The 22163-nt window shown below is 40.6% G+C and overlaps 1 protein-coding gene across 6 annotated transcripts in view; it reads left to right on the top strand.

The window, feature by feature from the left end:
- dennd1b (DENN/MADD domain containing 1B) overlaps positions 1-22163 on the top strand; it is a 102826-nt gene that overhangs the window by 74836 nt on the left and 5827 nt on the right. For all 6 annotated transcript variants that reach the window (XM_018695390.2, XM_018695381.2, XM_018695372.2 and 3 more), the window contains 8 exons: positions 2422-2523; positions 8403-8493; positions 9807-9847; positions 11244-11279; positions 11788-11844; positions 13139-13228; positions 21286-21371; positions 21784-22006. In XM_018695390.2, coding sequence (XP_018550906.1) covers positions 2422-2523; positions 8403-8493; positions 9807-9847; positions 11244-11279; positions 11788-11844; positions 13139-13228; positions 21286-21371; positions 21784-22006 — 726 coding nt within the window. The remainder of the gene's footprint in view (positions 1-2421; positions 2524-8402; positions 8494-9806; positions 9848-11243; positions 11280-11787; positions 11845-13138; positions 13229-21285; positions 21372-21783; positions 22007-22163) is intronic.

Raw genomic sequence — 22163 nt, 5'->3', positions numbered from 1 at the left:
CCTTTTTTAGGTCATCAGTTTCAGCTCACGTCGCTGTTCCCCCAGGTACTTCTCACCAGCTTAGAGATGCTCACACGCTTTGGTGAAAGTACCTGAAATAGCAATTCAAATTAGTTTTCACCACCATTGACGAATCCAAGTCAGGTAGGTGGGTGTGTATATTCCATGGCTGTGCGCTCGATACCTATTTGGGGCAGAATTAGCCGAAGTTCTACTCAAGATGTCTTGTTATCAGTTCATATCATCCAACCAGGTGGTCAGGTGGGTTTTAAAAGTAGTACAGGCAGTTTTAGACACAAATCTTCCCCATTACATATTCTCATATACAGCAGAAAGATATACAGGTGTACACACTGCTGATTTATTTGGCACCAGCAGTCGAAGCAGCCCCGTAATAAATACATATTTCAAGGTTAAAATGTTAATTTTTTGTTATAGCAACCCACATATAAGACATTTGTCCAAATATCCAACAAAAAAGCAAACAAATAAAAGGACAGATTCAATCCAACATGAAATATGGACTTGCTAAAAACACAAAATACAAATTTAACAAAATAAAACTGTAAACAGCATGAAATCAGGACACTGAAAGCTTGAATTTGATCACCATTTATTCTAAAGAATATTTCGAATTTCAGTCGGTTTTCTTGGTCCTTCAAATGAAATACCATTTAATACTGATATGTTTTTTTAGTTATTAAATCCAGTTGGAATGATACCTTTGCTCTAATTTACATAGGTTTTCATTATGATCTCATTAACAGCTGTCAAAGAAAACTCACTTTGTAATCTCATGAGGGCTACACTCTTGCCAGAACTTATAATGAATACAGCCCATAGTTTTAGCAGCGTCCACATCGCTGTAAATGATAACATCATTCCACTCAATCTGGTGGTTCAACATATCTACTGTGATCTACTAGTTTCATGCTCATGTGCAAAGAGGATGGTTCAGAGTGTGTCATGCATAAGACTGGAGAAATTAAAACAACACATTTTTAGTGCTGAATGTACAGTACGTGTAATGTATGGATGAGGCTCACTGCTCGGATTGCCAGCACAGCAATACTGATGACAGCAGCCTTGGATGGAGTTAACAAGTAATGCTCACTCATCCCTCCGCATATAAAATGACTCATCTTTAAGTAAGGCACTAAACCTTTGCATCTTTCAGTACAATTGCAAGTACCAGATGTGTGTGTGTATGGCTGTCTCTCCTAATGCAGTTACAGTAGCAGCCCCAAGCTATTGCTCTAAATACTGTTTTAAGTTAACTTTATTGGTTAAATACAGTTAAGACTGTGTTTTTTTCCCTTGTCTTTGTTGTGTTGGGTGACCTCAGTGACCCTGTTGAAATAGATAAATTTGATGTTGGTAGTAGTGATTGGCATTCAGTGCAGGCCTGTGCAAACCACAGGACTTAGACACAGTCTTAAAGTTGACTTAAAGTTTTTTAGTAGCAGATAGTTGTTTGTCTCATAGTGCTACTCAGTTTTGTTAGCTGCAGTATGGTCCAAGGCTGTAGTAGCCAGATGGAGACTGCAAAGCTGATTAAACTACAGCTGAAGCTACTTTCAACTCGGCTTTTTACATGAGAATACGCCTTGAAAACTTTTAGTGATGTAAGTGGAGCAGTGTTCCTGTGATGTAATTTGGGCCACTGGTATGGTATGGTATTAAAATGGGGTTAGTCTCCAGTGTCGTTAAGTTGTTTTTATGTGCCACGCTGCACTCGTAGCCTGGAACAGACAAAGCACATTGTTTCACACCAGAGGAATTTAGAGCATCATTGAAATATGTGAGAATTATGTTAATTTTGAGAAAACATGAATTGAAAATGACCGTGGGGCTGCGTGTGATTGGCCTGCAGTGGTTCTGTTGTCATCCTCCGTGTCTATAGCTCACAGGCCAACAGACATGATGTAAGAAATAGTAATAATGTGATAATGTGTTTGTGTGGAGTACTGGGGAGTTTACTGGGACACTGTCTTCTGGTCCAGGGGAGATCGTGTGCGCTCTGCCAGGGGGACTGTTTTATAAGGGACTGTTTTTTGTTTTTTTTCTTTAACAAATACTCTTCCTCCACTCCTTCCTTCCTCTTTCCTTCCTAATGCAATGAAGTAATGAAGAAATCTGTTGAAATAGTTCTTTGTTAGAGACAAATTTTTACAGTGCATAATGAAAACAGACATGATGCGAGTGCCTTAGTGCTATGAATTATATTATAAACCACACTGTTTAGTTTAGACCCCCTGCCTTTCAAGACGCCAAACGCATCTGCCTTCCTTCCTGTGGCTCATTTCTGAACTCAGTAAACATGGTGAAAAACAGATTGGTACAAAGAAAAGTGGGCCAAAATGAATTAGAAATAATTGTTTATTTTAATTTTTGCCAATAATGTCTCTGTGGACTCCTCAGGGGGAGCCAATCACATTCTGTGAGGAGAGCTTTGTGAACCATCGCTCGAGCACCATGAGGAGCTTCCTGTCCATGGCTGTCAACCTTCAGCTCTTCAAACAGGTACAAACATCTGTCTGCGTGTGTGTGTGTATGTATGTGTGTATGAAAGTGTTTCTATTAACCAGCATTAACTACTCCTTTTGCATATTGTAACCAGTGAAATTGATCTGACCCCAGAAAGTGTGGAAAGTCTGGGCATATATGTGTAAAAATTATATACTATAAACATCTGCTGTCACTTATATGAGTACACTTCCACTGATGTGCAGCTCTGTCCTGTAAGCTGTATGCAAGCATAAATAGAAAAAGATGGCTTAGTGCTTATATGGCAAGTTAGTCTGTCCTTACCCATCAATGTCAGTTTATTTTTGAGCTGTTTATTTTTTGAGCATACTTTTATTTAGGAAAAGTGAAAGTCTTCTTTTTTATAGATAAGAAAAAATGTCTCTCAGCACCACTTGTGCTCAGCAAACTGTCAGCTGGGTAAAGTTAGCATTTAGTATCTTGACAGTTCAGTTGTTCAGAGTGAGGAGGAATGAATAGAAGAGAGAGGCCTGGGATTATAGACGGTTATTGACCCCTAGAAACTATTTACTGTGGTTATCTTTCAACACTCTTCTTAATGTCTCTCTGTTTGTTCAATTTTGCCTAATGTACAAACAGAACCATGATAAGTGAGGCCTGGTTAAAGTATTTTTACTGTACAATACCGTATCATGATTGTATTCTGTCTCTCCATGTATGCACAAGCCTGCACAAGCACAAAATGTGGACAGAATTTTAACTTGGTTGTCAGAAAATTGAATATCTACTGCTAGTAAATATTGTGGTCTCCACTGTGGTCATGTGTGAATTTATGTGCAGTATATGTAGAGAATAAGTGTGTATCTGTGTGTTAGGAGTATGAGAGCAGGTATCCTTTATTCATGTGTGGTTACATGAGTTTCCCTTAAAATCACTCATGTATACTTAATATGTTTTTCCCCCAAATCCCTTCAGCAATACTAAACTTAGCCGAGCCAGAGCCGAGCGGAGAGACACCTCTGGCTCCAAAGAAAATTTCCTCTCACCCCTTGAATTTTTCTTCTGCTCTCTGACCCGTGATAGTAGTGTGATTTGCCCCCGAGAGTTACTGCGCAGCGGCCCCCTCAATCAGCCTTTTGTTTCTCTGGACACTCTGCCCCGTCTATAATTTTCCCAGGCAGAGCAGATAGTGAGCATCAGTTCAAAGCATCCTCCCGGGCTGGCTCCTGCCTCAGCGGTAGCATTGGGAAACAGGCTCTTATCTCCTCCTCCTCCTCCTTCTCCTCTCCAGCACGGGGGATGGGGGGTGAGCTTATCTCCTCCACTCCTCTTTTGACTAAAGTGAGGGAGGCCAGTGGTCCGCCCGAGCTCTGCTCTGGCCATGACCCATATCCGCTCACAAACACGCAAACAATACTCAACTTGCCTGGCCACACACATATACACATACATTTTTATACACATTACTACATGCTCTGGGACTAAAGATGTTTGGATTCCTTTTTCTAGTTCTTCTGCCTTTTGTTTTTATGCCAACTGTTCCAAGCCTCTTGTCCTAGTCTGCACCTGTAATCCAATATATTTTCTTCACTGTTAGTATATTGCACATTTCTTATAGGCCTGTCAATAGAACTGTTGTTCCTATTCATATTCCCCCAAATTAAAAAAACATAAATAGCATTTGGCCACATACACTGAGTAATAAACTAATGTATTTGTAATATATAAATGAATGATTAAACTCCACAAATGTTGCATTGAAAATATTACAAAAGGAGCTGGGATTAACAGTTTACAGAACTTTTACCTTTTTTACTACTTAATTATTTTTGCTTGTTTGTGTGATTTCCTTATCCTCCAGCTAAAGTGAACAACTTGTGCCATATTTCCCAGTGGGATTGGTAACAGAAGTGTCATCATGGCTGCGATTTACAAGCCTGGATTGTGTAAACAAACAGGTCGGGTTGCTTGATTATCAAGCAGCCAATCATCAGTACTATACTGATATATTTAATGATATATATCATTTATTCAGTTACACACAATGGCAAAAATGTGGGATTTTTTTCGGCCATATGTCAGTAATACTGGGTCAACCCTGAGCCAAATTCAAACCATATTATTGGAATTGGTGGACCACAACAAGCACACACTTACTGAAGCACACACGCGTAACATCGAGGTGTTACCTGAGTTTGAGGTGTTAACCATCTCAACAGGAAATTGCTTTTCTACAGGTACTTTATTTAATGATTTTGTTTTCATTTCCTGTAAAGCAGCTATGTTGCTTTGTGATCAGCCGCAAGTAATTCCAGTTTTATAGAGGGAACAGCATGGATTCGTTGATGAAAGTTCAGCAAGCATTATTAATATTTTGTGCACAGAAAGACCATTGTGCTGCCACATGACACTCAAGGCCAATGATAACTTTTTATACTTGTATTGAAAGTTATTATTACAACAAACTACTTACTTGAAGTTGTTTTAGATAAATTGCCAATTTACAAAAATGTAAATAGCCCTTAAATTAATCTTATACTTAATATTTGCATTTTTCTCATCCACACAGATCTAAGCAGATGAGTAGGAGTTATGTGCTTAAATGACCAAAAGCAGAAACAAAAGTATTTTTAAATTGTGCCATTATGAAATATAGACACAAAGAAAGCCCTAAAATGAATACGTACATACACACCACTTCACCTTATAACACACTTTCCTTCCTCTCTGTTCGGTCTTCTCTGTTCCGAACAAAACAAGTGGGAGCGACCATCCGAAAGAATGTGGAGGAAAACCTGTTGACATTAACCTGCTTCCTATCAGCCATCCTCAGCTCCTACACTCTTACATACTCATGAGCGCACACACACACACACACACACACACACACACACTGTCATCTGTGTGTATTCTGCTTGCAGAGACTGATTCGATGAACTCTGTTTCTCTTACTGACAGAACTAAGCCATACGCTGTTTTATTGAGTCCACAGGGAGCCTGATAATGTCGTGCTAGTAGCCTTTGTAGACAATATGCGTCCCATCAATCAATAATCATTCGTCGTTCTCTGAGTATATGAATGTGATTGCTGGAGGTCTCACGTGGTGGCTCCATCCACTCCACTGAGTCCACAAGACTCCCCATTACAGCAGTTACAGTTAGCTGGAAAGTAAATGATATTACAGCAACAATAAAAGTTATGGATGAAGATGTAATACCACACTGGCTGCCACTTATTTAAACATAGAGGTAGTTTTTTCTTGAAGAAATCATAGTCTCAGTAGCTTATTTGGAACTAATTATATTTTATAAATATTGGTGGCAAGTTAGAGAACCATTTTATATGTTTTACTGACATGTATGTCAGCATGTCAAGCACCAGTTGTGGTTGTCACTTGCTCCCTAGGCTTCTGTCCTTTTGGCCAAAACTGGATGTCCATGCCCTAGTAACTAGCAAAGATGGTGTTGAGCTGTGAAAGCCAATCTTCAAAACGTACCCACAGAAACCCACGAGTCACGTGACTTCTGCTTTATGCCTCAATATCTACAGTTTATGGGCTTAAATTCCACAAATAAGACCAAGGTTGCAAAAAAATGTACATTTCCTTGAGGCTCTCCCTGTATATCTCTGTAAATTAACCCCTGTGGTGTCCTTATCCCAACTTCTGGCTCCTCAGTTCCAGAGTTTAAATAAATCTAGACCACTGTGACCAACCCGTGAGTGAGTCATTATGCTGGTAGCCAGATGGGATAACTCTCCCTCTCTGCTGTTTTGCATCTACAGCAGCAACAGGAAACAAGATGACATGTAGACATGAAGAGATGGAGCAGGATTTGCCTCCAAGTGTGAAACTTCTGAATCTGTACTGCATGCTTTGGTTTTACTTTATTTACTCATGTAGTTTGGCTGGAGATTCTTTGGTAAGATAAATTAGAAAAAAAGAACAATTAAAGGAAAAAATTTGAGTGTAATGTAGTAAAGATTATTATCGAATGCTTTCCAATAATTTATTCAGTTTTTCACTGTGTTGTTTGTTTGAATGAAGCTGGTCCTGACTTGATCCTATCCTGAAATGTTCTTCTGTTTCTTTGAGAGAGAGAGGGTGTTTTTTCCTTTTTTTTCTTTTTTTTTTTTTTCTTTTTTGTGCCTCGCTCTCAAAACAAAGAAAATGAGCCCTTGTTTTGTGTGCCTGTGTTTGTGTGTGTGCACGTGAGTGAGTGCTGCTGTTGGTTTGTGTGTGTATGTGTTTGTGTGTCTGTGAGAGTGTGGTGATCACAGTCTGCCATTGTTGAGTAATGTCTAATTAAGGCCCACAGTGAGGCAGGTAATCTGGCCGGGGTGTGTGGAAGGAGACGGAGGGGGGTAGAGTGCGTTGGGGTGTGGGGAGCGTGGGGGGGGTATGCGGGGGCTTTGGCTAGGTGATGATTTGGGTTGATTATCTGCACTAATTGGGCCAGCCAAGTAGCGGAGCAGTGGTCGGAACCTGCAGTCTCACCTCTCATTAAAATGATCTAATGATGAGTTTCTGACCAGAGGAGCGGGTGGCCGTGTCGGTCGCTAGTTAGCAGGCTGTCCCTGAGGACACGCGCCCTAAAACAGCCTACATTGTTGTTACACTTTGGACACACTTGCGGAGGTGGGTGTAGGATTGCTACTGTTGGAAAATATCTAACAATATGTTGCTGTCAAGTGTTTTTGTATGCAAAAAGAACAGTGTACCATTTTTAAAAAATGAAAGGTAGGAGGTGATTATTGTTAATTAATGCAGTCATCAGTCAAAATAAATTCCAGCTTTAAATCCAATTGATGCTATTGCTGATTGTTAGCTGCTTTTCCCTCCCACCTTAATACATATAAGTGCTGAATGGATTAATAGGACAAATTTTAAGGTTGAAAAGATTAAGGCAAAAGACATGCACAAACTAAAAGAAAGTTTGTTTTTTTCGGAGTTTCAGCAGACCTTAGCCCTGCATCTTGAAAATAAAAGAAAACTACTACTACAAGAAACGTGCCAAAATGAGCCTAAGGATGTCTGTGGAAAATAGAGATTTGCTGATATTATAAATGATGGGACAGGAAACTAACAGCAACTTGTGGGTCAGTGTGGTTGGATTTAGTTAATAGAAAGCAGCGCACCATGTGTGTGACTGAGTGATCTACATTCAAGTAATTGTTTTGGTGAAATTCAAAGATTTTTCTCATGTCCTGTGTTTTGAAAGATGATGTACATTTTTTTTCCACTGGTGTGTCGTTTTTGGAGAAAAAAGTTGTAATGGACAGTCAGATCACTGAGCCTGTAAACTGTTTGGGAGAAGCACCACAGCTCTTATAATGATAAGAAAAATCCTTTGATGTGTTTTTAAGTATTATTGACATCATTTTGTTTTTCCCCTGCTTTTATTTGGTCATGGCCTGTAAAAACTCTCAAAATATTTCTCATGCTTTACCATCTCAAGAATGTTGTTATTTCGTTGTGTTAATCACAAATGTTGAGGTATGTTTGTGTGTGCATTTGCTCGTACATACATAAGATATTTACGTGCATTCGTGACCGTGCTCATGAAATGTGTAGCTGTCTTGGCTGTTAGGTCCATATTTATGAGATGGAGTTTAATGCGCTCCATGTTACAAAGGGAGGAAATGAAACTTCCTCATGTCTCAGACAGTGTGCAGCATGTAGTCTGCTGCCCTAATCCCTCATCTGCTCCACATTACCAAATCCCTATTACCTGCAACCCACCTAATCTTGGGATGTAGTTTCCGTCAGGTAGGATTAATAACACCCCACTGTGGCTGGAGTGTTTTGAGTCTGTGTGTATGTGTGTGTCTGTCTAAGTGTGTCCACATTCTCCCTCTCCCCTCACCCTCCTCCTCCTCCCCTCTTTAATAAGCACGTTGTAATTTATGGTTGTAGTTCATCGACGGACGGCTGGCCAAATTGAACGCAGGCCGTGGTTTCACCGACGTGTTTGAAGAGGAGATCACAGAGGGGGGCTTCTGTGGAAGTGAGTAGTGCTGGACCTGTCTATCAATTAGTCACCTTATATTTATTTGCCATATTTCATGCAGTAGGCAGATGTTATTGTACTACAGTAAGATATATATAAAAACTGTGAACAAAATAAGGAGCAACCTTTAAAGTAATCAAAGGAAAAGACACTTAGAGCCTTCCCCTTATCTCTCAAAACTGAAAGTTAAATGTTCATAAAGGCAAGTCAAACAATGATAAACTGATAAAAAAAAATCATGTTCTTATATATGTTTTTATAAAATGTTAATTTAAAAACATCTCTGGCTCTTTACAACTTATTTTTTGAGTCATGTTTGAAGGCACAATTTCTCATAAACATGCCTGTGGCCACATAAGGTGCTTTAAATACTAATGCACTACTGAACTTTATTATCCTTTGAAGAATAGAATTTAATCATTATTTATATAAATGACATTGCTCTTATACTTTGCTCTCAGCTCTTCTAAAATCAGTGTAAAACTCAGCCTCTCGAACTAAATTTGCTCCTTTTTTTATATTCTCCATTCATCATTTGTAGTAAAAACCTTTATTGGAACTGATACTGAGGTGACATGTCAACCTGATTGAATGAGGCAAAAAGAAGATTGACACAAGAATTAGTAATATTTATGAGTGTTATTACATGTGAAGACTGTGCATGAGACAGTCAGAGGTTTTCGGTGTGAAACAGCTCCCACACGAGTGCTCAGACAAATTAGGTTGTTTTGATCGTAACACCTTAGCTTTGAGTCGTATTTAGATGGCAGGAAAATAGAAATGCCATCCAGATGTTGCAGCTAAATACTCATATTATTAGGCTTATCTGTTCTGATCCTGACCCAAACCCACACTGTCATCTGCAATTATGTTCTGTAAATGTGTGAGAAAATAGCCCTCCATTCTGCCCTCACAGGTCCATTATTTCAAGGTTAAAAACCAGATAATTTTCAGCAGTAAATGTTTTTGTTTCTAGTTATTATTGGTTCGAGGGCAAAAGGGACAAAAGAAGAAAACAACTTTAAAAGTTTACTCAAAAGAGTTTTAACAGAAATAATGGCCAGAGACAGATTGTAGAGCTTAATTTTATTAATATTTTACATTATTTTCTATCTCTATGTATTTTTCTGATCAATATAGCAATAGGCTTACCCAAAATTTAAAATGCCCAATAATGTGTTAGTGTCTGTAGCTATATAACTGTGTCTCAGTGTTATATACATAATTACCTTTGCTTTGCAATGCTTACACTGTGCTATTGAGTGCAAAATGATTAATTCATATTTCCTGTGTTTTGTACATCCCCTCAGGTAATTCAAGGTCTTATCAGCAGTGGATGAACACTGTAAAGGTATTCACAGATTGTCATGCATTTCATACCTAAATGCTTTTATCTATGGCTTTTTTAGGTTTCACTCATTTTATTCCTGAGTTATATTTAATTGAAAGCGTGATTGACACGACTCTGTTTGAAGTCCTGGTGTTGCCTTTGGAATGAAGGGGCTGCCTGAAAGTACAGATCCAGCTTGAGAGCAGTTTGGTGTGTGTGAAGCGGTGCGTGCAGCAGGACAGTGGAGACAGACAGGGAGGGAGACAGAAGTGATTTGACGTGACAAGACGTCCTCCAACATGACATGTTGATCTGGCAGCAAACACGGGCGTTACTCCGCTGAACCGACCCAAGAACACAGATCTCTCCCTCCTTCTTCATCCCCTTCTGTCGCTTTCCTCCTCTCCTTCCTCTCTTTATTTCTCTTCCTCTTTTCATCTCTGTCACAGGCCCCCCCTCTGTCTCTTGCTCACCGAGTATCTCTCCCTCGCCCTCCCTCTCTCTCCCCACGCCGTCAGCTAAGGCTGAATTAGTTCTCTAGAGTGCTCTTCAAAGGTTTGTTAAAGTTCACATTTCCTGACTGACAGGGATCTATAAGAGGGGCCTTCACCTCGGCCCCTCTCCTCCTCTCCCTCTGCCGACTTCTGAAACACTGTCTGCCATTTACTCTGTTTAGCCGTTTAGCCGACGCTTTGTGCTTACACTAAAGACCAAACAGAGAGAAAAAGAGTGAGACGCCAAAGGAGAGATGCAGCAACTTGGAGAGAGAAAAGAAGACAGGCACACAGAGATATTGGGCACCATAATGTCAGTCTGCAGAACTCAAAGTGGAAATCAATCACGCACGGTCCCTTCCGTCGCTGTTTTAGGCTGCTTCTAAATAAAAACCTCCTGAATGCTATGAATCATGCAGTTTATCGTGGCTCAGCTTTGCCTGATGTCACCACTTTTTTACTCAAGTTATATTACACGGCTATTCAGGGCTGCAGAGGGAGTTTGATTGTTTGATATTGAAAATTAGCCAAGTGACTGCTATGGGGCCTGGGTTGTATGATAGAAGTATTGATTGTGATATTGATAAGGATATATCTGCAGAGTATTGTTTTAAGTTACTGTACATCACAGTATGGCTGTGAATGATTGAAAACAATGAACACTATTACACTGTTATGCATTGTATAGGCAAAACTCCTGCTACTGTATGTATTTAACAAAAACAGTCACAATATAATTGCAATAGAAGCAGATATACAATATAATTGACTTATCAGTGAGGCCTGCCTGTACATATATACTGTACATGAATAATTAATATAAAAATACCTGATGATAATTGGTTTGAATGTGTGTATACATGTGGAAACTCCCTCAAAACGTCTTTAAGTGTCTGACAAATAATTGTCTGTGTCTGTCACAGAGAGGAGGAGCACTCTTCAACACAGCTGTGACAAAGGTACGTTCCCCTGCAAAACTGCTTAATAGGCAGCCACATCAGTGCTTTGTTGAATACTGTATGTACATAAATTGAATCCTCAAGTCTGGAAAAAAACCCATTGAAATAGACCTCAGATGACATTTTGCAGGTTCTTTGGAGAAAATTAATCATTATGCTCAAATATGTGAGAATTAACTCAAAACATGTCCATCGCAATTGGCTATGGAGGGAATAGGAACATTGTTCATGACTAGTGTGTGTTTGATGAGCAGTACCATGTCGTTATGTGCTGTACAATAGGTGGTCAAAGTGCCCTTTCATGTTATCGCCTCCTGTTAGTGTGTGCAAGGCTCTCTTATCCAGCCTTTTGTCTCCATGTTTTTGCCACGGGGATCAAAGCATTTCTTGATGTTATATGAAACCAGAGCAGAATGTTAATGCAACATGTTTTGATTACTAATCTGTGTGTGTGTGTGTGTGTGTATGTGTGTCTGTGTGTGTCTGTGTGTGTTGTTTTTCCTCCTAGGCCAAGAGTCATGCCAAGAGGGGCATCCGGGACTTTAAGGGCAAACTGAAAGCGAGGGTGAGCAGCGTGGACCTTCACACCTCTCTGACACACATGCACTCATACAAGGATACATACACACATGTACACATAATTCTGTTTGGAGGCTCACAGATAGACATGCACCCCCCTCATAGAAGCAGACAGGAAGGCTGCTTTACATGGAGTGTGTGATTCTGACGTAGGGGCCTTTAATGACTGTTGAAGCCTGCTTAGTGCTTTGTTCAGACTGTACATTTTTAACCAGCGCCCCTCTGGCTATGGCCTGTCATGTCATCTGAGCCCCAGCCCCTCTTTCTCTTTTATTGTCTGCATATTTCATCAGTGAGCCTGTGATTTCCTCAAAGCTAATGTAACGAGGTGTATGTTTCCATAAGCCTGATGGATTTGATAAGGCAATAGCAGTTTGATCTGTCAGTGGGAAACTGAAGAGAGAGGGCACTGATGATGAACAAGAGGAGCACACGGTGTTCGGCGCTGTGCATGCGCACACAAACACACACACACACACACACACACACACACACTAGAGGCAAACAGAGGTGTTGAAATCTATTTGATTTTGAAGTCAGATTTCCTGTGCAGTCAGAAGACAAATGAATTCAAGTTTCTTAGGATCACAATTAATCTGCAGAACATTTACAGCATGTTACCTCCAGCTACAGATGTCTACACAAAGACCTGAGACACAAACATATTGAATTTGAACTGATCAGAAGTGGTTACCCTCATTATTATTGCCATTTTCAAGTGTAAAGCTGGTGATATACTATACATATTACTGTCAAAAAATCTCATGAAAAATGAAAACCAACACTATTTGAATCCTCTCAGTACTTTCTGTCTTTACTGCCATGTCTGTGGCTGTCAGACCCAAGCCCATTAGTTCCTACTGAAGGCGTAAATCTTTAAAAACAAGTCACAAACATATACTTATATATATGTAATTTCAAGCAAACATCACTCAAATAGAAGTAAATTGTAAATCTTTTTGGGGACTTATTTCAGTAGCAGATAAGAAAAGATAAACCACAGCACCTGTGTTCGTTATAATAAAGGAATATATCACCAAATACAACAGTGTGTTTCATTCCTAACATTTTGGGTCCATGACACAGAGGTATACTATCAGGCTTTAGATACATAATACTTGTCACTTTAAATTGATTGATCTCTCAAAGGGTAAAATGCATTTAATGTCTTATAGTCTGGTTAATTCACTTTAATGAGCATTATTCTCCAAACTGACCGAGTGTTGTTTTTAACACAAATCATCTAAGATTTATAATCTTCATCTCTCGCTCTCTCTCAGGAAGAAGAAGAAGAAGGGATGATGGTCTGTGCAGGGTCTCCCACCAGCACCAAGAGCCTGTCTCCAAGGAGACTGCAGAAGATGAGACGAGTATGATACACACACACACACACACACACACACACACATACATCAGTAAATGAGTTAACTACATTTACACTGACTTATCACGCCAGAGCTCAGTTTTCACTTGACCGACATGGATGCAGTCTTCCACATCTGTACTCTTTCTCTCACTGCTCTTTTTCCCCCTCTCTCCATCCACACAGTCGCCCCCCCCCTCTCTCTTTTTATCTCCATCCCTCTCCTCTTTCTCTCCTCCCTCCACCCCCCTCTCTCTATTTCTCTTGTAACAACTCTTGGAAGTACAGTAGTTTGTCAGGGTGCCAAATGTAATGATAAGCATTTTTTTTCTTTCAACACACTCATGTTGTACATTCAGTATTTTTCTCTGAACAGCACGGACAGTAGAAGCAACTCATCTGCTGGTCAGCATTTCCTCTGAAGAATTTGCTTGTGCACCATAAGTGGATAGCACATTTTTTTTTCTTTGTTGTGTGCAGAGCTGAGCAAGTACATGCACGCTCACAAAATACACATTCATCAATAAATTCATCAGGAGACTTAAGAGCATTAGAAAATTACGAGACACTGTACTGTAGTGTAAATGAATATGTTCACTTATATTTCTTGGTGTTGGAAGTCTGGTTTTATGAAATTAAAACTGCACACTGTACAGTACAAAACACATGCATACAGCCTCAGGGATACTAGTTATATCTCCTACTGCATATCTATACCTCTGTAATCCCAGCTGGAGCTTTTCTACCTCTTATTGCTGAATGAATAAATGGCAAATGGACTCCCAATTCTGTCTGAAAAAATATAGAAAAGGAACACACACACACACACACACACACAAAAAAAAAAATGCCTGCATGCACACACTGACATTTTGGTCACAGTCATGTAAGAGTGTGATTAGGAGAGGTTGTGCTGTCTCTAATTAGCGTTGTGTTTCCTGTGTGTGTGATGAGGCTGGAAAGTCTTAGCGCAAAGGAAGGTGTGACGGCCGGGGAGAGGAGAGGAACGGCAATTAGAGCTTTTTCTAAAGGCCTCCTCGGACACCCTCCCTCCCCCCCCGAAGCTAGTGCACACACAGAAATGGGCCAACACACACACACACAGATTAAAAGTTAACATGCAATTGATGTGCGCACACACCCACAAAACACACTTGCACTGTATTCAGCATATACACACCCCTGTCCCTGCCACTGAGGCCTGTTCATTGCCACAGTAACGGGTCCCTGGGGACCACTGGAGGAGGGACATATAGGACACAGGATAGCATGTCCCATAGCACTGGTTTTGTGTGTGTTTGTGTTTATATATATAGTCCATCAGTTTCTCTTTAGCCATACAAAACACTCTTCCTATTCTTGCCCTTTCACGTTGCCTTCTTAACTGCTTCTAATTCATAATCCAGGTTGGGGTAATTCAGTATAACCCATACGCATCAAACTTTGCAACCCTCCTGTTTTGTGTGTTTAGTAAAGTCTGGCGATCCAAGATTTTTTTTCTGTCAACTGAAACCAAGACTGAAAATGGATAAGCCAAAAAAAGTCTTGATAATTTATGGCCTGTCAATGTGCAGCAACCCCTGAAAGATTGAAACTCTTCAAACCATTTGTTAGGAAATTGTACTGGAAATTGTAAATGCTTTCAGCGTTTTGTTGTTTCTCAGGATAGCTGTAATAGCTTGGTTTTCTGTCTTTATTGCACAAATTAAAGCACATTAGTTAGAAACTCAAAATGGATGTGGGAAAAAACGAATTCTCTGAAAAAAAAAGTACGCTCTGTTCAGGAGGAATGTTTTTTGTTTATGAAATACCACTGGAAAATTATTTGGCAAGTACGTAATGAAATAAAGACTCCATTAAAGATCTTTTTTTTCCTGGAGTTGCTACACTTAATGCCAGCCATTTATTTACTTTTACCTGACTGCTTATAGCACACTATATTTATATTTCAGTTACAGTCAAAAAAAAAAAGACTGAGAAAAACACAGCCATTGTTCCTGTTCTCTCTTATGTTCCCTTCTCTCACCTTTCTGTTTTTTTCCTATGAAATCTTGATACTGTTGTTCTGGCCACAACTGTCTTGACCAGGTGTTCCCTGCACAAGAAATTGATCTCAGTGGGACTAACTTGGTTAAATAAAGGTTAAGTAACATGAAAAAAACAAAAAAATTCAGTTATCCTCGTAGCTTCTCTTCTTTGTGTGCCCACACAGATCTTTATTGCTCGGCCTACCCTTATTTCTGTCTCTTCAGTCTTAGCATTATTTCCCAGTCTCTCTGTAGACAAACCAGGGTCCTGTCTTCATCCATTTAAACCCCAAATCTTAATATGCCTCCTTGTGAAATTAACCGCTTTTATTTTTCAAGTTTAAGAATATAATTTCCCTAAAATGAAATAACAAATCATCTTACTTTTCTCAAGTGAAATTACACCTTGTTTCTTCAATAGTGTAAAAAAAAAAAAAAAAATACACATATTGACATTTTTTGTGCGTTGTGTCCTTTGCTACACAGCCTCCCTGTGTCCTCTCTGCATCTTCATACCTTTGACCAAGTGACAAACAAATGTTCCTTTCACCTGCTAGATCATTTCAGAAACATGTTGTCATCAGAGGCTCCAAAAATGTGATCTGATTAAAGACATTCCACACTTCCTGCATGAAAGAAAAATCCTGATACATTTTTAGCATTCATCATTTTTTAGCAAACACCTCTTAAGTCTGTCCTTGAAATGAAATGAATGATCCCAGAGAAACTCCTTTAATTAATCATAGCAAAATAATCAGAGTTATGAAATTCATATTCTATTTGATCAGCCAACACATGTACCAAAGTGAAAGTGCTGCTGTCATATGCGTACATATTTCAGCCGTATCCGGCAATGTAGGTGATTTGTAGTGTTTGGTGAGCTTGTTGATTAAGAATGTAGGAGTAATCCTTTCGTTTGACAAAAACAAGACTGAATTTGGACTGCTGACAACAGCCATTGTTCTGGCTCCTGTATGGTTTTGAGTGTGAATGCCATGTCTGTTTTTGAGATTCTTTATGTACGATTTTGTATATTTGTTGTGTCTGTGTGCGTGTATGTTTTATGTGGTATTGTGTTGCAAGCATCTGCAAATAGAAAGTGTGTGTGTACCTCAGCCCTTTTTGTACAGGAGCATGTATTTCGGTGCGTGCGCTCTGTGTACACAAACGTGCATGCATTTAGCAGTTTGCCTCAGGTTGGAGGCAACAGAATGACAGCTGTTAAGAGAGCAGAGGAGAGTAGAGGTTGGGACAGTGTTATAGACAATGACAGCCAGCAGGCTTGTGGCCGGGCTCAGCCCCAGGCTCTGGACTCTTCACCTGGTGAAGCAGGAGAGATGCCAGCCCCGGAAAACACTGCACAGCTCCGTGTGGAGGGGAAAGAGGGAGCTAACACAGATGTAAAACAGAGGAACAAAGTCACAGTGTGTACATGCAGTGTGTTTGTGTGTGTGTTTGTGTGTATGCATGGGTGAGTATCTGTGTGTGCTCCATCAGTGGGAGACAGCTCATGTGTTCATGGCCAGTGGACACATATGTACACTGTACACATGGCTTGTGAAGTGTCTGTTGTATTCAGGGAGATGCACATGTGTGTGTTGATGATTTCAGCATGAACAACTATCATTTCTCTCTCAGTTCAAACATGCTCATACTAATATGTATTTTAATAAAGTAACACTTGAAGTATTGCCCACAATGCAATCCGTTGACATAAGTGTGCATTACAATCAGTGCGTGATTGAATGTGCTATAATATGAACAACATGCAAAAGCAATTTCTGAGTAAACGGAATAGCTAATAACTATTTCACGACATATTCGTTTAGAGCATACAATGTAGGTTTTTTATGCAGTTTTTGATGTTAGTCTAAAATGGAAAATAGTTCAAATACGCTCATAATATTCATTGTAAGTTTAATATTGTGGATAAATATTTTAGATGAATAGTTGGGATGCATCACAGTGAACTTTAAGTACAGTGTCTCTGTCCGTAGTTATGTGTGTGTGTGTGTGTGTGTGTGTGTGTGTGTGTGTTTGTGTGTTTACATGGTTATTTGTATGCGTTTGTAGTCTCCACTGTGCTCAGTTTCTCCCCACTTCAGAGACCGAGCGGCCTCCTCGCTGAAACCAAAGTGCCATCTCCTGGCACCTTCAAAGTACTGCACCGCACCCATTCACAGAAAGACACCTGGTGATTTTTACTGGATGAGTTTAGTTTAGTGTAACAGAATGAGCATAATGCACATTCTCCTTTTATATGGCTTGTGTTTTAAGCAAAAAAGGAAGTGGGCTTTCAGTAACAGCCAGTTGGACAGAAAAGCAGTGGATCTTGCCTCAAACGGCCACCCCCCCCCCCCTCCTTTTTTTTCGAGTGAGCGGCTCTTAAACAGGCAGACACAGACTTGGCCATACTTCTGCAAAGGCTCTGCCTCTCCCCAAGGTTTGTTTGCATTTTACTGGCATCTCTTTACATACACTGCCAAGCTGTGAGATCAGTGCCCACTCAGAAATACCATATGAAATGTATAATGTAAGACTGGCTATTAAAGTCCGCTAGCGTTTGGCCCTGTCACAGAGAGGCATAGTTGTTCCGCATAACCGGCCATGCAGGGAAGGAAGGGAATAGGAGGGGAAAGTTTGTTTCTCCAAATGCAGCTACTAAAATGGATGATGATGACTATTTTCCCCTCATAACCACAGAAATGAAATGTAATTTGTTATATCGAATCTGAAGACTTTTTTTTCCAAGGCCCCCTTAGATATATCTCATACCTTTGATTATTGCATTAGGAAACTCAGGATATAAAGGGTTAGAATAAAGGATACGTTAGTCATGTTTACAACTCTGCCCTCATTTACTCACAATCCACAACTGGAGAGACTTGTAATCTGTATGAGAGGCAGGAGAGTATATGTGTCTTTTTTATGTCTGAAGCCTAAACTGGAGGGAGTCAGGATTCTTTTACTTCTTTAGCCAGATACTCGAGGATCAAAGTAATATAATTACAAAATAACCTAAAAATAATAACAAATGTCTCCCTCAAGGTAAAAAGGAGTTCACTTTTTTACCTTGATTTAAGAAACACAAGAGGCTTCTACACCTCTTCCAAAAACACTGGATCGAGCTAGTTTTACTGAAATACCCTGACCATTTTTATTATTTTCATGACTCCTGTTCCTCCGCTGTGTCTCCCCCTTCCTCCACCACCCACCCCCCAAACTCGTTCGCTCTCTGCGTTCTGTGCAGTCTCACTTGCAGTGGAGAGGAAGGAAGCGAGAGCCAGACAGACAGAAACAATGACATCTGTCACTGACAGCAGAGTGATGGAGGGAGAGAAACGGGAGACGGGAAGGCATGGAAGGGCAGAACCGCTTTTTCATTTTCACCTTTCAGCTTCCCATTAGCCGACAGCGAGAGGCTAATGAAGGAGCAGTATGATAATCTGTTGTTCTGCTTTTTCATGCTTTCCACTGTCCTGTCAGGCCTGGGGAGGTACGGGATGGTGGCAGAGCTGTCACAGCTTTAACACAGGACCTGTTTGCACTGGTTGAGAATATCTCCTTGTGAATGTCTAAATTTGAAGAGTCTGTGTTTTTGTTGTTGTTTTTTTAACATTGTCATACAGTACATCTAATTTTAGATCTCAGATTTAACTGCTGTTGTTGGTTTCGACAGCTCTGTCGGAGCAGTAATATTATGTTCTAGTAACTGATGAAAATATACTTTGTCTCTCACATTACCGGTAAAATGAATGCAATATGTTGGCCATTTTGAGAAAGAAAGAGGATATAAACCAACCCCTGTGCCAAATTTGGCGCTTCTATCGTAAAATGCTCGGTTGTTGTAAATAGCTTAATCTTAACTGCTGCACTAAAGGGTCACAGTGAAGAGAGGGAATGACAAATTGATAAAGCCGTGAAGTGAGGTACCATCCATTTACTGCTCCCTATGGAACTTCCTTTCAGGTAGACGGCACCAAAGCTGTAACCGAGATCAGAGGGCCAGGCTTCATGACCTGTGTCTGGTTGTGTTTGGGTTCACCTTGCTTTAATAAACACCTAAACGCAGAGAGAGGCCCCTGCTTCCCCTAAGTACAGCCCTGTTGCACATATGAACAGACTAAATAACTGCACGCACCATAAACATACAGTGCATGCGTTTGTAGTGTTTATAAGTATTTCTGTCCCAAAGCCCACCCTCCCCAAGTGTCTCACAGGTGCATCTCCGCTCCGCCGGCCCGCTTTGGCTGGCTGGCACGTCGGCCCGGCCCCAGATTTACTGCCCTGACACAGGAATCCATTAAAGGCTGTTTAGGGATCCCAGGCCTGAGCCCCTCTGAAATCTCTTTCATTATAGCTCCAAGCTACCATGGAAGGGGAGCGGCTTGGCCAATCAGCAGTGCCACCACATGTGTTCGTGTTTAGCCCGATGGCTGAGAGGCTTAAGTGGCTACTGCACACATCTCCTCCGCTGACTTTTATGGAGAAAATGGCACTTTAACTCTTTGTGTTTTTTTTGTAATAGGGTGCGTATGTGACTTGGGTGTGTATATGAGAGAGTGTCCGTGTGAGCGTGTGTGTGTGTGTGTGTGTCTCTTCCCTGGCCGAACACAGGCCCTAAATGAGGCCAGGCCAGCCACACGTTACATTCCGCCTGTCTGGCTGGCACTGCGTCGGCTAATCAAGACCGGCTTGGTTCACAGTTCCAATGCTGACCCCCACCCACCCCCCCACCATTCCCATCATTCTTGGTAGCCTTGAGTAATCTCTCCTCACTTCTCTACATTTCCTTCCTTCCTTCCCTTTTTCATTTCTTACCTTCCTCCTTCGTTCTTTTGGCCTTCTGTTCAGTTTTGTTGTTTTCATCAGAAATGTTTTCTTACTATTCCTCACCTTTGTGTCTCTGATTTTCCTGCTGCCAAAACCACAATGCGAGTGCACAAACACTGCTGTCCTCACTCTTTAAACACACCCCCTGTGCTCCGCTCACTTTTAGGGTTGTAAAAGAACCTTTTTCTCAGTGTTTGGGCTTTGATAGTGTGGCTAACGTGAGTTTACAGAGAGACATGCAGAGAAAAAGAGGTGGAGTTAAGCAAGTGTTAGAAAAAAAACAAGGAAAACACTGCACTTCACACTAATGCACACACACACACACACACACACAGATTGTTTGCAGTGCTAGCATGTTAACTGTACTCTATGGGTCCCTGTGAGTGCAAAAAATACTCAGAGACTGAAAGATGATTTAAAATATTACCAAAAAATGGACATAGGAGGTGAGCAACAATATATAAGAAGGTAAATGGGCAAAAGGCAAAGCGTGTACATTAGAAAATGAAAGATAGTATTAACATAAGCAAACATGCACGCGCAGTGAGGGAGGAACATGTGCGTCGTAGTGGAAGGCATGTTAATAAGTGGCCTGGGGCAGATTTGAGCTCCCATGGGGAGAGTCCTGCCCTGCTCTGTAAAGCTTCTGTCTCTTCTTTAACCCGCCCATTAAACATGGTACACAGGTGGCTTATTAAACTGTGTCAGACAGCTACAGTACACACTGATCAGTCAACACACTGCAGTGACAAAATACAATCATATGCATTGGTGTCGTAATACAAACGACTTACACAGCTACCCTCATCTTAACTCACAGCACGTAAGTAGCTTGTAGTTCACATATAATGCTGAGTTTGATAAAAACACTGCAGGGGATATTAAAGATTTTTATCCCTAGACTCAAATTTGACAAATTTAGTCTCAACCCTTAGGGTCCAGGCTCATTAAAACAAGCTAGTGCTCCTGTCTTATGGGGACCCACCAAACACAGACCTGCATCTTTTTTTTTGTTGTTGAGTCCCAAGTTGTATTTTTATGAAAAGCTGTACCTCAGCAGAACGCCATATTCTGTCTAGACTCGATGTTTAACAAGAGCCTTGTATCTTTAAGCTGAGACTCCCCCTGGGTCCACTTTTATTGTTTTATCATGTTATTCTTTTTGTCTAACTACATCCACTTGCTGTGTTATTCTCATTAACAGCACAACTTCAGCAAGTCTCCCATGAGCATGGGCCCTCGAGATCTTGGCTACGGGCTCGATGATGATGAGCTGGACAATGCGAGCAAGTAAGTGCTCCTATTTTTATATGACCTATCCCCTCACTGAAGCCATTTTCATCTTGTTTAAAGTATGCATGTCATGTATGTCAAGATGGGAGAACTTTTACTATCTGACTGATTCATTTTATTAAGAAGAAGTTGATAGCCTGTTGAAAAGTTCCAAGCAGATTCAGTCTTTTTTACTCATGATAACACTGCCCCCAAGTGGACATGTTTAGTAAAGGTAGAAGTCATTCACTGAAGCTAGAACGATTCTGGTTTTCACAGAGTGACTGTGGACTTGTTCTGCGTGATATTGACAAAAACACATAACGTATTGTATGTCTCAAAGTTCCCATCATGGATTAGCTTTTGATGTTCTGTAAAAACACAGTCATCTTATAAAAACATCACGTGACACCCTGTTTAACTCACACAGGATCTCCTCTGAAGACAGCGGGGATGTCCCCTCCTACACCGAGGACAGTGACGACTCCTACTCGCTGGAGCTCGACATTGACTCTTCCAACTCAGGCCAGATGAACCTGCTGGAGGAAATCCTGGACTCTCTCAACACCACAACACTGGAGCAAGGCAAACTCAGCGCTGCCAAGAGCCTTGATTTCTTCAGGTCCATGGATGATTTAGACTACAGTGCCCCGGTACACAATAAGAGGAGGACTACATTGATTTTTAGAAGGAATAAGCATCATTTATAGAGAAATCTTACACAAAAATGTCCATCTATCTGCCTATCTATCTTAAAGTCTTTTATTGATTTCTAATAGGGAAGTTTGCACACTGTCTTTTAAAGGATAA

The sequence above is a fragment of the Lates calcarifer genome, linkage group LG17, assembly GCF_001640805.2.
Source record: "Lates calcarifer isolate ASB-BC8 linkage group LG17, TLL_Latcal_v3, whole genome shotgun sequence".
NCBI lineage: Eukaryota > Metazoa > Chordata > Actinopteri > Centropomidae > Lates > Lates calcarifer.
Note: the sequence above shows the minus strand (reverse complement) of the source record. Positions and strands in the feature narration are given on the sequence as shown.